General features: G+C 36.8%; 1 protein-coding gene across 4 annotated transcripts in view; it reads right to left on the bottom strand.

Annotated features, from left to right (window-relative positions):
- The window catches only part of Fstl5 (follistatin like 5), a 692,962-nt gene that overhangs the window by 146,201 nt on the left and 533,694 nt on the right, over positions 1-13,067 (bottom strand). For all 4 annotated transcript variants that reach the window (XM_060378450.1, XM_060378449.1, XM_060378448.1 and 1 more), the window contains exons 9-10: positions 5,166-5,327; positions 3,106-3,240 (exon numbers count right to left, since the gene is read on the bottom strand). In XM_060378450.1, the coding sequence (XP_060234433.1) occupies positions 3,106-3,240; positions 5,166-5,327 (297 nt within the window). The remainder of the gene's footprint in view (positions 1-3,105; positions 3,241-5,165; positions 5,328-13,067) is intronic.

Raw genomic sequence — 13,067 nt, 5'->3', positions numbered from 1 at the left:
ATGGGGAACCTTTGGGCAGAGTGCAGGGAATCTTATGAAAGAAGTGGGAAACAGTAAGATCTGGAGAGGACAGGAACTCCACAAGGAGAGCAACAAAACCAAAAAATCTGAACACAGGGGTCTTTCCTGAGACTGATACTCCAACCAAGGTCTATGCATGGAGATAACCTAAGACCCCTGCACAGATGTAGCCCATGGCAGTTCAGTATCCAAATGGGTTCCATTGTGATAGGAACAGGGACTGTCTCTGACATGAACTGATTGGCCTGCTCTTTAATTACCTCCCCCTGAGGGGGGAGCAGCCTTACCAGACCACAGAGGAAGACAATGCAGCCACTCCTGATGAGACCTAATTGACTAGGATCAGAAGGAAGGAAAAGAAGAGCTCCCCATCAGTGGACTTGGGGAAGGGCATGCATGCAGAGGGTGGAGAGAGGGAGGGAGGGAGGGATTGAGACTGGAGGAGGGAGGGAACCACAGGGGGGATACAAAGTGAACAAAGTGTTATTAATAAAGAAAATTAAAAAAAAACAGGTGTCTCTATGTTTCTAGCAAGAACCAGAAATAAGCCTCATCAGGGAGAACCAAAAGCCAGCAATATCCTGAGCATAGTCTCTACATATGTTCAGATTTATTTTGTTGTTCAGAATTTCAAAAGGGTACTTGGTACCCGAAACACTTCCAGGACCGCAGAGACCTATCACATAAATGTAATATTTACATTTCTGGTTTATTAGGGAGCAGTACATGCTCACTCAGCTTCAGTTTGCATTCTCTTTTGCTACAATTACTAGTATAACCTCTGCAAACACTTTCCAAAATGGGTATTTTTACATCAACAACACATGCACGGCATTAAAAAGGAAGTCAGAATAATTAAGTAAATGTTTCATGAATACAATCATAAATAATAGTAAAAAACAAGTTTTCAGTTACTTATAATTAAGTTTTAAATAAAAGTTAAAATGGCAGTTAGTAGGGAAAATAAATGGAATAAAGAAATTATCAACTTTGTTTCTGTTATCAAGTTAGCTTTTATTTTTACCTTAAAAGTTTTCTATTTAAATATTTGCTTATAATAATGATTGCCCTTCCCAGAGAAAGTATAGGAAAAATTGCCAGGTCTGGGTACCCTCCTCCTTGTTCACTCATACTTACCTGAGATCATTGATCCAAGAGTGGGTGTCAGGATTATTATGAGATATTTCTGGTTTCATCAACATAAGTGTCAGAGAAATACACAGAAAACAATAGGTCTAAAACCTCAAAGACTTGCAAAACTTACACTAGTCAAAGATAATCAATGATCAAAAGTGACAAAGTGTTCAGGAGCTTAAATGCCTGGAGTTCCCTTAATAAATTGTAATAAGATTCCCTGCATTCTGCCCAAAGTTTGGCCATAAGTCTCAACATCTGCTTTGATAGTCTCCAGGGCAGAGCCTTTCAGAGGCCCTCTCTGGGAGGTTCCTAACTTTTTTCCTGTTTTCTTCCTCTGATGTCCATCCTCTTTGCCTTTCGGGGTAGATTTGAGCATTTTAGCCAGAGTCCTCCCTCTTGATTAGTTTCTTTAGGTGTACAGATTTTAGTAGGTTTATCCTATATTATATGTCTATATGAGTGAATATATATCATGTGTGTCTTTCTGCTTCTGGGACAGCTCACTCGGGATGATCTTTTCCAGATCCCAACATTTACCTGCAAATTTCATGATTTCCTTGTTTTTCATTGCTGACTAGGATCAGAAGGAAGAAAAAGAAACCCTCCAGTACTAGTGGATTTGGGGAGTGGAGTGTGTGGAGAAGAAGGAGGAAGGAAGGGTTTGGGAGAGGAGGAGGGAGGGAACTAGAGGGTGGATACAAAGTAAATAAAGCATAATTAAACTAATAAATTGTAATAAATGATAATAATTTTTAAAAGTTGAAAAAAATAACCTTTAGCTATCCCCTGCTCAGATATAACCCACAGGCAGCTCAGTCTTCCTTTGAGTCTCCTCGTAAGGGGAACAGTGACAGTCACTGGCATGAACTCCACTGCCTGCTCTTTGATCACCTCCCCTTGGTAGGGTGGCTTTATTACGCCACAGAGACAGAGGATCCAAACAGTTCCGATGAGGCCTGATAGGCTAAGGTCAGATAGTAGGGGAGGAGCACCTCCCGTATCAGTGGACTAAGGGAGGGAAATAGGGGAGAAAGGGAGAGGGAGGGTTGGACTGGCAGGAGATGAAGGAGGGAACACAGCTGGGATGCAAATTTAATAAACTGTAATAAATAATAATAATAGTAATAAAGAAAATAAAAGGAAAAAAAGTTCAGCTGAAGCCAACACATATGTGTTGCTTTCATCATTCCCTTTCTCTATTCACTGTCATGACCCAACAGGATGAATACAATTAACAACATTATGCCCCATATTACAGAATAGAGATACATTTAAAAGTAATCATGAAAAATTATAAAAAAAGTTTATACTGAAGGATATTCTAAATTGCTGTGTTTATCTCTAGCCAAAAGTACTAGAATTCAAATGTCCGTTCACGTGTACAAATTTGTACAAATGTATTCACATGAAATCAGCTTTAAATGTTTATGTATACACTGTTATCCTAAAGATAAGGGGAGATCACATGGCCCATGCCGTGAGGACAAGGATTTATATTACTCATAGACACTGGGGTGGAAAGACAATTGCAGAGGAGGTGACAACACAGCAGCTGCCCCACGTCTGCTGCTACACTAGTGGACGCAGAGAGAGGCAAAGCTAACACCACATGGGAACACAGTGCTGATTGTCTGAGGGCTTTAAATGTTGCCAAGTGTTTGGGAAAGGGAGTTCACGAGGGTTTAAGTTTTCTCATGAATACACAGAAAGCCTGGGTCTGGAACTACTTATTTACACTGACACCAATCCTGTGCTGCAGGGAAACTGCTCTGCTTTCAAACATCATCAAAATTGTTTCGAGCCTTTGAAGATTTCCATTCCTCCTGGACACAGAAATTGTTTGTTTTTATGTTCTGTGCATGTAGCAAACTACAAAGGACAAAGCTATAAAATAAATACAGTGTCTGTGGGTGTGTGTGTGTGTTGGGAGTGGGGCTCCATACGTACGCGTCTTCCTAGCAGAATCTTCCACAAAAAGAGAAGAGATGTCTTCATCCACGCCTGCTTCATTCCGGGCGATGCACGTGTAAGCCCCCGTATCTTCATAGCGCACATTGCTTATGTGGACCTCACTGCCGTTCGCTGTGAACAGAAGGGAGACGCAGCTGTTAAGCTCCAACTGCAGCTGTGGTGCAGCGCATTCCGATCATACAGTCAAAGAGCTCCCTGAGCTTGTCCTAATTAAACCGTTTCTTCCTTTTTCCGCACTTTGCAGACGTGCCAACCCGCTCCAGAGGCTCGCAAGTGTACATTGTGCTGTCACTCCAATGACTAGCGCTCAGTACTAGCAAACACAGACACTTTCACATTTTATACCATTTACTTTTCCTATATTACAAATGAAATAGTTCATATTAAAAACTAGCATATTTCTAGTTAAAACCCAATATTTTTTATAAAGCTTTTTAAAAGTAAACAACAGCAATCTCATTCACTCAAAGGAACACATGTAAAAATAGGTCATGGTCTGAGTGATTTACATCTTCAAGTTTATTGTCTGATTAAAAAAGTTTACAGTGAACATGAACTCAGTGGCAGACTCTTTGACCTCCCCCCACCCCTGAGGGAGGAGCAGTTTTGCTAGGCCACAGAGGAGGACATTTCTGCCAGTCCTGAAGATACCTGATATGCTAGGGTCAGATGGATGGGGAGGAGGACCTCCCCTATCAGTGGACTTAGAGAGGGGCAGGGAGGAGATGAGGGAAGGAGGGCAGAATTGGGAGGGAATGAGGGAGGGGGCTACAACTGGGATACAAGGTAAATAAACTGTACTTAATATAAAAATTAAAAATTAAAAAAAGTTTATAGTTTACCACTAACACTAAGGAACCATATTACACATTTGGAAATATTGAAGAAAGAGGACAGTCAGATAATTTCATAATTATATGAAACTTCACCAAAAACTTACTTGACTATTACACTAAATATAATTATTTTAAGTATGAATAAAATTTCAAATCTTGGTGAGAGAATATCTTAATCTTCATCCTATTTCTATTAATTTGATTAGCCTTTTGTGCCAGGCTAAAGGCACTGAAATGTAAGCAGCAAGAATAAATACATAAATGCCACAGGCTACTTCTTGATAGAAGCAGGTAAGGCGTCCCCAGACTTAGGCCATTGAGCCCAAACTTCTAATTAAGCGGCACTGAGTCCTGAACTCCTGGCCTACGTTTTCAGTTTTCCTAAACCCCTTGTATCTGGACTGTGGGCGGATAAGCAGTCCATAGACCGCCACACCCCAGTGGTGTAACCCTCTACTCTACCAGCTCCCTAGGTGAACCGTGCGGAAATGAAGCAACTGAGCACATAGGACAAGATGCTGCCTCCCAGAGTTACAATCCTGTGGTACCATCCCCCAGCAGGAACAGCTGGAAATACTCAAAGACAAGAACTCCAAAGAAAGATTACAACTATGTGAAGAGGATGTTAAAATATGACTGTGCTTGAAGCAAACAAGAACAAATAGATGAATGAATAATGAATGCAGTGCATTAACTTTAAAAGGAAGAAGAAGCTAGAAAGATGTGTTTTAAGTTTTGAAAGGCCACAACTAACGACCCAGACTATTATACTCAGGAAAACTACCTATTAATTTCATGAAGAAATTAAAAACAGCAATAACAAAAACTTTTCATGATACAAAACAAATTAAAGAAATTTTTAAACACTATGTTAGCTATAGTTCTACAGACATTCCTAGATGTGGTACTTCAATCGCACACTCAAGATGTCACAGAGAAGAAATAAACAATTGCAGGACAATTAATCAAAAGAGGTACATATTTACATAATTTATTTATCACCAAAATAATGCCATCCTATATTAATCTCTGTGATAAGATCATTACATACAACAATAAACATATTAGGGAATTGTATCAGTTTTGTCTTAGATGCAGCCATATTTTAATACTCCCAACAGTTGATGCAATACCTCATTGTTTTACATTTGCTGTGTACTGAAATATTCTTCAAAACTTTACTATAAAAGATTTGCACACCTTGGAGTGTGAGCTGTTTGGAGAGCTTCGGGGTAATGTCAATCCCATTCTTGAGCCAGCCAAGCTGAGGGTCTGGAATGCCCTCCGCGTGGCACCTAAGGCTGGCAGTTACTCCAGGTTCTCTGGCCTGACTCTCTGGATACACCCGGATGACTGGCGGAACTAGATGAGAGAGAAGAAAAATGGGCAAGTCATCAGAATTTATAATTTTATCTGGGGAAATGAACAAAAATTATAAGATGATCCCTTGTGAATTATACATTTTAATTAGGTCGTAGTGTTAGGGTGATTTTTTTGTACATTGTGTGGAGGTTGTCTCTGTACATTTAAATGTTGATTCTATACAAGCAAAGAGGTAAGTACTGGTCAAATTTTGAAATTGTTATTATTTGGTTGTATTGTATTTTGCAAATACTCCCTCCAACACTTTCTCATTGGTTTAATAAAAATCTTTACAACCAATTTCAAAGTCAGGAGAAAAAGGCAGGACTTCTGGCAGAGACTGGAACTCTGGGAAAGAATCAAGCATAGAAAGAGGTGCCAGACAGACATGGTGGAAAAAATAAGTGCAGGGATGAAGATTGTGAGATAACAGGCCACATGGCAGAAAGTAGATTAATAAAAAGGGTTAATTTAAAACACAGGCTAGTTGGGAACAATCATAATCTCTAACCAAGGACAACATCCCCTATCAGTGGACTTGGAGAGGGGCAAGAAAAGAGATGAAGGAGGGAGGGTGAGATTGGGACAGGATGAGGGAGGGGGCTACAGCTTGGATACAAAATGAATAAACTGTAATTAATATAAAAATAAAAATAACTATAAAAAGTCTCTGTGTCATTACTAGGAAGCTAGCCGTCCAAAAAAAGTCCCATTTATTGCATAATTAGTTTCCTGTTAAAATTCTCTATTAAATGTCTTGAAGTATTGTGTGGAAAGGTAATTCTGGGACTATGACAGGAAAAATACAATTCAAGCATGAGGTATCGTGTTTCAAACTATTTAATCTTGAAAAATAATATTAAAATAGGCTCCCACATGTCAACTTCAGGATGATTTCATCATTGAATTTACACTTAAATGCATTATAACAAATTAAGCATTATGGATTTAGCTATTTAAATAAATAAGCACATAGTTAGAAAGAAATACTTTTCCTTACCAGAGCACATATAGAGGTTAGTCCAAATTAGTTCATAATAGTATACCAACATGAAACTATTACCAATAATTTTGTTAAAAGCATGTAAGACAGTATATTCAGCACAATAAAACATTGTTGAAAAGATTTAAAGTAAATAAATGTACAATGTGACATATTCATGAGTAAAGACAATTGGTAAAATAAAAACAATTATTGGTAAAATTTAATATTCTCAAATTGATCTGAAGGTGTAAGGTAACATTTAACAAACCTATATAAGTGAACAAACCTATAAGTGAAGTTTTATATAGAAATGCAATAGCCACTGTTTAGGTTCATGAAGAGATATAGGGATCCCCAAGTGGCCAAAACAACCTCTAAAAAGTAGGAGGAAAGCTAAAGGAGCTGAAATTGTTCATTAGCACTGTGGGTCATTGACATGAGTATAAAGACAGAAGACTGTGGAGCATAGATCAAAGCACAGAAATGACTACACATTACTATGAAAGCACAGAAATGACCACATAGCATTATCCATTTTTCAGAAATGTCTAGTATCACATGGCAGGAACATGAACTTGAATTCTTACATGCACACACACACACACACATACATATGTATAATCAAAAGTACATATATAATTAGCTTCTTTAGGTGTACAGATTTTAGTATGTTTATCCTATATTATAGGTCTCATATCAACTTATATGTGAATATATATCATGTGTGTCTTTCTGCTTCTGGAATACCTCACTCAGGATGATCTTTTCTAGATCCCACCATTTGCCTGCAAATTTCATGATTTCCTTGTTTTTAATTGCTGAGTAGTAGTATTCCATTGTGTAAATGTACCACAATTTACGTATACTTTCCCCGGTTGAGGGACATCTGGGTTGTTTCCAGATTCTGGCTATTATAAATAAGGCTGAGCAATTGTCCTTGTTATATACCTGAATAATCCTTATTCAGAAAGGCAGACAGGAGATGGAGAGAACAGGGAACGGGACAGAAGCCTACCACACAGGGCCTCTGAAAGGCTCTACCCAGCAGGGTATCGAAGCAGATGCTGAGACTCATATCCAAATTTTGGGCAAAGTTCAGGGAATCTTATGAAAGAAGAGGGAGACAGAAAGACTTGGAGGGGACAGGAACTCCACAAGGAGCTCAGAAGTCTTTTCTGAGACTGATACTCCCACCAAGGACCATGCATGGAGATAACTTTGAACCCTTGCACAGATGTAGCCCATGGCAGCTCAGTCTCCAAGTAGGTTACCCTAGTAATGAGAACAGAGGCTGTCCCTGACATGGACTCAGTGGCTAGCTCTTTCATCACCTCTCCCTAGAGGGGAGAAGCCATACCAGGCCACAGAGGAAGTCATAGCAGCCAGTCCTGATGAGCCCTGATAGGCTAGGGTAAGATGGAAGGGGAGGAGGTCCTCCCCTATCAGGGAATTTGGGGAGGGTCATGGGAAGAGAAGAGGGAAGGAGGGTAGGATTGGAAAGAGAAGAGAGTAGGGGCTACAGCTGGGATACAAAGTGAATAAATTATAATAAATAAAAATAATATAAAAGGAAAAAATTTTGAAAAAAACAAATATACATATTTGAATCCAGTTAATTCATAGCTCTAAATGTACAAATTAAACATTATAACATATAAATAGCCTTTAAAACATAGATACAAGTTACATCTTATGTACTGAAAAGAATATATTTAGAAATACATAAAAACATATGTATTCAATAGCAATCAGTGAAAAAGCAGGCAATAAATTTGAAGAAAAGTGGGGAGTGGTATATTGGGTATTTTGAGGGGGAAATGGAAATGAGAGTTGTGATTGAATTGTAATCACAAAAATAACAAAAAAGTGAAAATATCAAATATTAGTCATAGGATATATTACTGTCTTTTTTAAAAGTATTCATGCATAACTATCTTCATTTATAAAACAGATGAAACATTTAATCAAGAAAATAGAAAAGACTGAAAGCATAAGAAGAACCATTGAATTAGATGAAAATTTCTTAGTTGTGACCCTGTAATCACAATCACAATGTAAAAATAAATAAATTAAACCTTTGTTGAATTACAAATTTTTGGACCATCACAAAACATTGTCAGAAAAAAAAATGAAGAGGACACTGGAAAATGTGGCTCAGTGGCTAATTTCAGTTGCCAGCACCCACATGGTAGTTCCCAACCATCTGATTCCAGTTTTAGGGAATCTAGTACTCTCCTCTGACCTCTGTGTGAATTAAATGCATACACATGATATGCATGCAAACAAAGAAGGGAAAAAACTCATGTACATAAAATAAGTAAATCTAAAGAAAGAATGAAAGAGTGGTACAAAAATGCTAAGAGACAGCTCAGTCTATAACGCATATATGTACAGTTCAACACAAATACACATGAACAGGTATACGTAACCACAGACACAAACCCACACACAAATGAAAGGTTACATGCAATTCACATAATAGAGAAAATAATTAGCAAATTATATTTGATAGGAAAGTGATATGCAAAATATATAAAAATAATTGCAATTCAGATGTCAAATGACAAAGAACCCATTTACAATATGGGGCACTGGGGCTTAAAAGACAGTTCAATGATTAAGAGCACATTGTTCTTGCAGAGAACTTGAGTTCAGTTCCCAAAGCAACAAGATGCATATACTCCACATATATACACACAATAAAGTACATGTTTAAAAATATATAAAGCAAAAAAATTAAAAAATAAATACATAAAGTAAAAGACAAGAATAAATATGTCTTACAATAACCAAACAGTAAGCACAAAGAAAGATGTCAAAAGGATAAAATAAATGAAAGTTGCAAGTCTTTGTTTCTCCCTCTCCCTTTCTCTCCCTGTGAGAATATATGTATGCAACTCTGTATACACATACACATATATATGTAAACATGCATATACACATGGCCATTGAAATAAACATCAAAACTGCATGTCCAGATGGGAGGTATGAAAATCATGGAACACTTGCACATCGCTGGTTGTGCTCTGAATGTATTTAGCCATGCAGATACCGTGAGAAATTGTGTGCTGGTCTATCAATATGTTAAATATAAAACTAGAATTAAGAAGAATTACAATTAACAAGCATTAATGGGCTCTTTCTGATATAGGCTTTCATCGGAAACTTGAAATTGGTGTAAAAAATAATTCAAAATAAAAATCTACTTCTCAAATTAAGGAAAAGTTAAAAATGCAAACGAACATTGACTACTGACTGATAAACCTGGTTTTGTTACATTCTACAATTATTTCGTTATACAAATACAACCACTTAAGCAAGGAACCTAAAGTTCTTAAAAGTATTATAATACAAACATTGAAGAGCTAGTGCTAAGAGAAATTAGTCTGACAGGAAAGAACACATACAGTAACAGTCCTCTTGTACGGAACAGCAGCAAAGTGGAAAAATATGTCAAAACAACTTTCCAGAGTGCTAAGAGGAAGTAACATAAAATTTACTAATTGGATGACTATAAGGTTTCTTTGGGAAGAGGTCATGCTGTTGTAAGCACATGGTGAAATTTCATAATATCCATTTTGTTTAATCAATGACATAAGTCCAATCTCATTCATGCATTCAGACTCTACACCTTAACCTCCTATTAGTCACTGATTGGGTTCCATGAATATCAAATAAGTCATAACAATATGTTGTTGCTTATTTAAACTTTATCACAGGTTTAGCGTCAATGTTTTATAAATTATAATCTATAAATAAAAGGGATATTGTATTAAGTTATTGCCTAGCAACTTGCTTTTGAATAACTGGTTGCTATGACATAAAGATATTCAATAAACCTCATGGAGATGTTCATGTAGAAAAGGCGGAAGAAAAATTCCAATGACTGCACCAGTAGAGCAATGTCTCCCTGGAAAGAGACTCATGAGGGAGTCTCTTGGAAACACACCCAACGCTCCACTCAAGTCTCCAGATGATGATAGCTCTTCTCAATTTACTTTCTTCCACTTGTTACCATGTTTCTACTTTTAAAAATTGTAACAAAATAATAAATACCCTTTCTTGTAAGCCAAAACTTTCAGGTAATTTGTGATATATCTTATGATATGCTCAAATGAAATTCCCATCTCATATGGGTATTACAAGAGAAAATAAATATTGTTTGTTTTCAATCGTGAAAATAAACTAAATCACAAACATAATATTTTAAAAGAAAATCCACCAAATATTAAAGTGATGACACACCACCACTTTATTATTAAAGAGATAAATTATTAGATTTATCAAAGAAAAAAATATAAAATCACCCAATATCTTTGATGCTACCCAATAGGCAGATGCAGAGATTGACAGCCAAATACTGGGCAGAGTCAGGGGAACCCCACAGAAGAGAAGAAGCCAGGATTATAAGAGCCAGAGGGATCTAGACACCAGGAGAACAGGCCTACAGAATCAACTAATCAAGGCTCAGAGGGCTCACAGAGACTGAGTGACAAACACAACCCCTGTCTGAGCTAGGTCCTCCACATATACCTTATAGTTATGTAGCTTAGTGTTTTTGTGAGACTTCCAGCAATGAGAGAGGGGGATGTCTCTGAAACTGTTGCTTGTGCTTGGGAAGCTTTCCTACCACTGAGTTCTCATGTCCAGCCATGATATGAAGGTTTGTGCCTAGTCCTATTGTATCATGTTAGGTTAAGTACATTTTTTTTCTTTCAGCTTTCTTTCTTTCTTTCTTTCTTTCTTTCTTTCTTTCTTGAGAAATAGAGGAGAGCTGGTCTAGGGAGAGGCGAGGCAAGGGGAAACAATGAGAAGGATGAAGGGAGGAGAGAGAAACTGCCATTGGAAGAAAAAGATGAATAAAAGTTTAAAAAAAACACAGCCAATATAGTTCATAAGTTCACCCAATATAGCACATAAGCAGTTTAAAGGCCAAAAGGAATCTGATTTCTTCAATAGTTACAGAAAGGTCTTGTATTTTTAGAACACAAAAGAAGAACATGTATTCCTATTATAATAAAAAATATCACAAAATTTCACAAATGGCATACTTGATAATTTACAGTAAAAGAGATTATGTGAATCAGTTTGGAAAATAAAGGAATTTAGAACATTTGCCTGAAAGATACTATATATTTGTCTACATCATTAACAGCCATTTAAAATACTTCAAGAGATAGTGGTTAATAAGTAACAAACTCATTATTTACGTATATGTTTAAGTATATGATGCTCATTTCCTTTCCATAAATATTATAAAATATAATTAAAAATATTGCTGAGGATGTAAAATAATACATAAATCAATGGAAGGATAAATAAAATTTTACTCATGGTTATCTGTGGCAAACGTTAAGTTTATTTTAACCATCATTATTTTTTTCATTTCCATTGCTATTTGAATAGATATAGAATATTATAAATATTATCTAAGTTCTCAGTTTTATTCACTTATTGGACAATCATAACTTAGTCAGATGATGTTTGTATTAATCTATAAAAGGATCAGTTGATAGAGATCTGGAAAACATGTCTCGTACCCTTAGAATAAATTCTACAATGGAAATAATAATAATAATAATAATCGAGTTCTCATACCACAGTGCTACATATGCTCCAACAAAGTGGAGAAAGGTTAAATGGAAGGAGAAAGACTGAGTTTTCCCCATGCAATCCTGAAATTTCTGAAAGATGATGGTATGGGTTTGGGGTTTATTTTATTTTATTTTTAGGAGTCCTTTAAGAACATATATAAATGTGGGTATGGGGCAGCAGAGACTCAGTGTTTACTATTTAATGTTGTTTTAATCAATATATAATTTTCGACTTGTATTTCATGTAGTAACACAAATGCCATATGTGCTATCCAATAGTTTCCTCGGATTTGAAACATTCCATACAGGAAATCTCAGGAAGTGAAAACTAGTCTTAAAATACTCAGATGTAAACAGTTTTCACGTTCACAACTTGCAGCAGGTTCCTGAAACATGCAAGATTCACAAAACCTGCTCCTCAGAGTTATAGGAGCAGGAAGAAGTGCTGGAGAAAAGAATATTTCTAAGTAGCAAAGTTTCTCACCAAAAAGTATCAAGAACCCTCTCCGTACTTTACTGGTTATCACCCGTGTAGCAGTGTAACTCTCAGTTACTAAGCTGCCTTGCACTCATCCGTGCTCCTGTAAGTGACATCTCAAAAATACATCTCTATATATTAGCAGCACTGATAAGCTCATTGGTTTCCCCACTTGGGATTTGGTAGAATCATTTTGATCAATCACTTGTGTCTTCTCTGGAGAGAATAGATGTTTCTTGCACGTCTACCCAGAAAAAGTCACACTATGTCACGGGCATGAAACAGAGGCTGAAAGAATAAAAGAACAGTGAGGATTAATGGTGGCAAATCCCCTGTAACTGGTGCTGAAACATACAACTGAAACTGACCCATTAGGGTGAAGCACCCATGAGCACTATTGTGATGGGGCCGCTTTGTCCTGTGTGGATCCTGTGGTGTGACACCTTATTGCAGTGGTGGCTGGAGGCTCCCTATGACCAGTGATAGGTCATGCAAACATTTGAGAAAGTTACTGTAAGAAATAGTTCAGGAAATGACAAAGGAAAAATAATATTGTCTAGTAGCATTCTTCACTTTGTTATATATATATATATATATATATATATATATATATATGCTAGTGTGGCACACCTAAATGAGAAATGTCCACCAAACATTAATGTCTTTTAACATCTGTTCCACTA

Source organism: Meriones unguiculatus, chromosome 2 (assembly GCF_030254825.1).
Source record: "Meriones unguiculatus strain TT.TT164.6M chromosome 2, Bangor_MerUng_6.1, whole genome shotgun sequence".
NCBI classification, from domain to species: domain Eukaryota; kingdom Metazoa; phylum Chordata; class Mammalia; order Rodentia; family Muridae; genus Meriones; species Meriones unguiculatus.
Note: the sequence above shows the minus strand (reverse complement) of the source record. Positions and strands in the feature narration are given on the sequence as shown.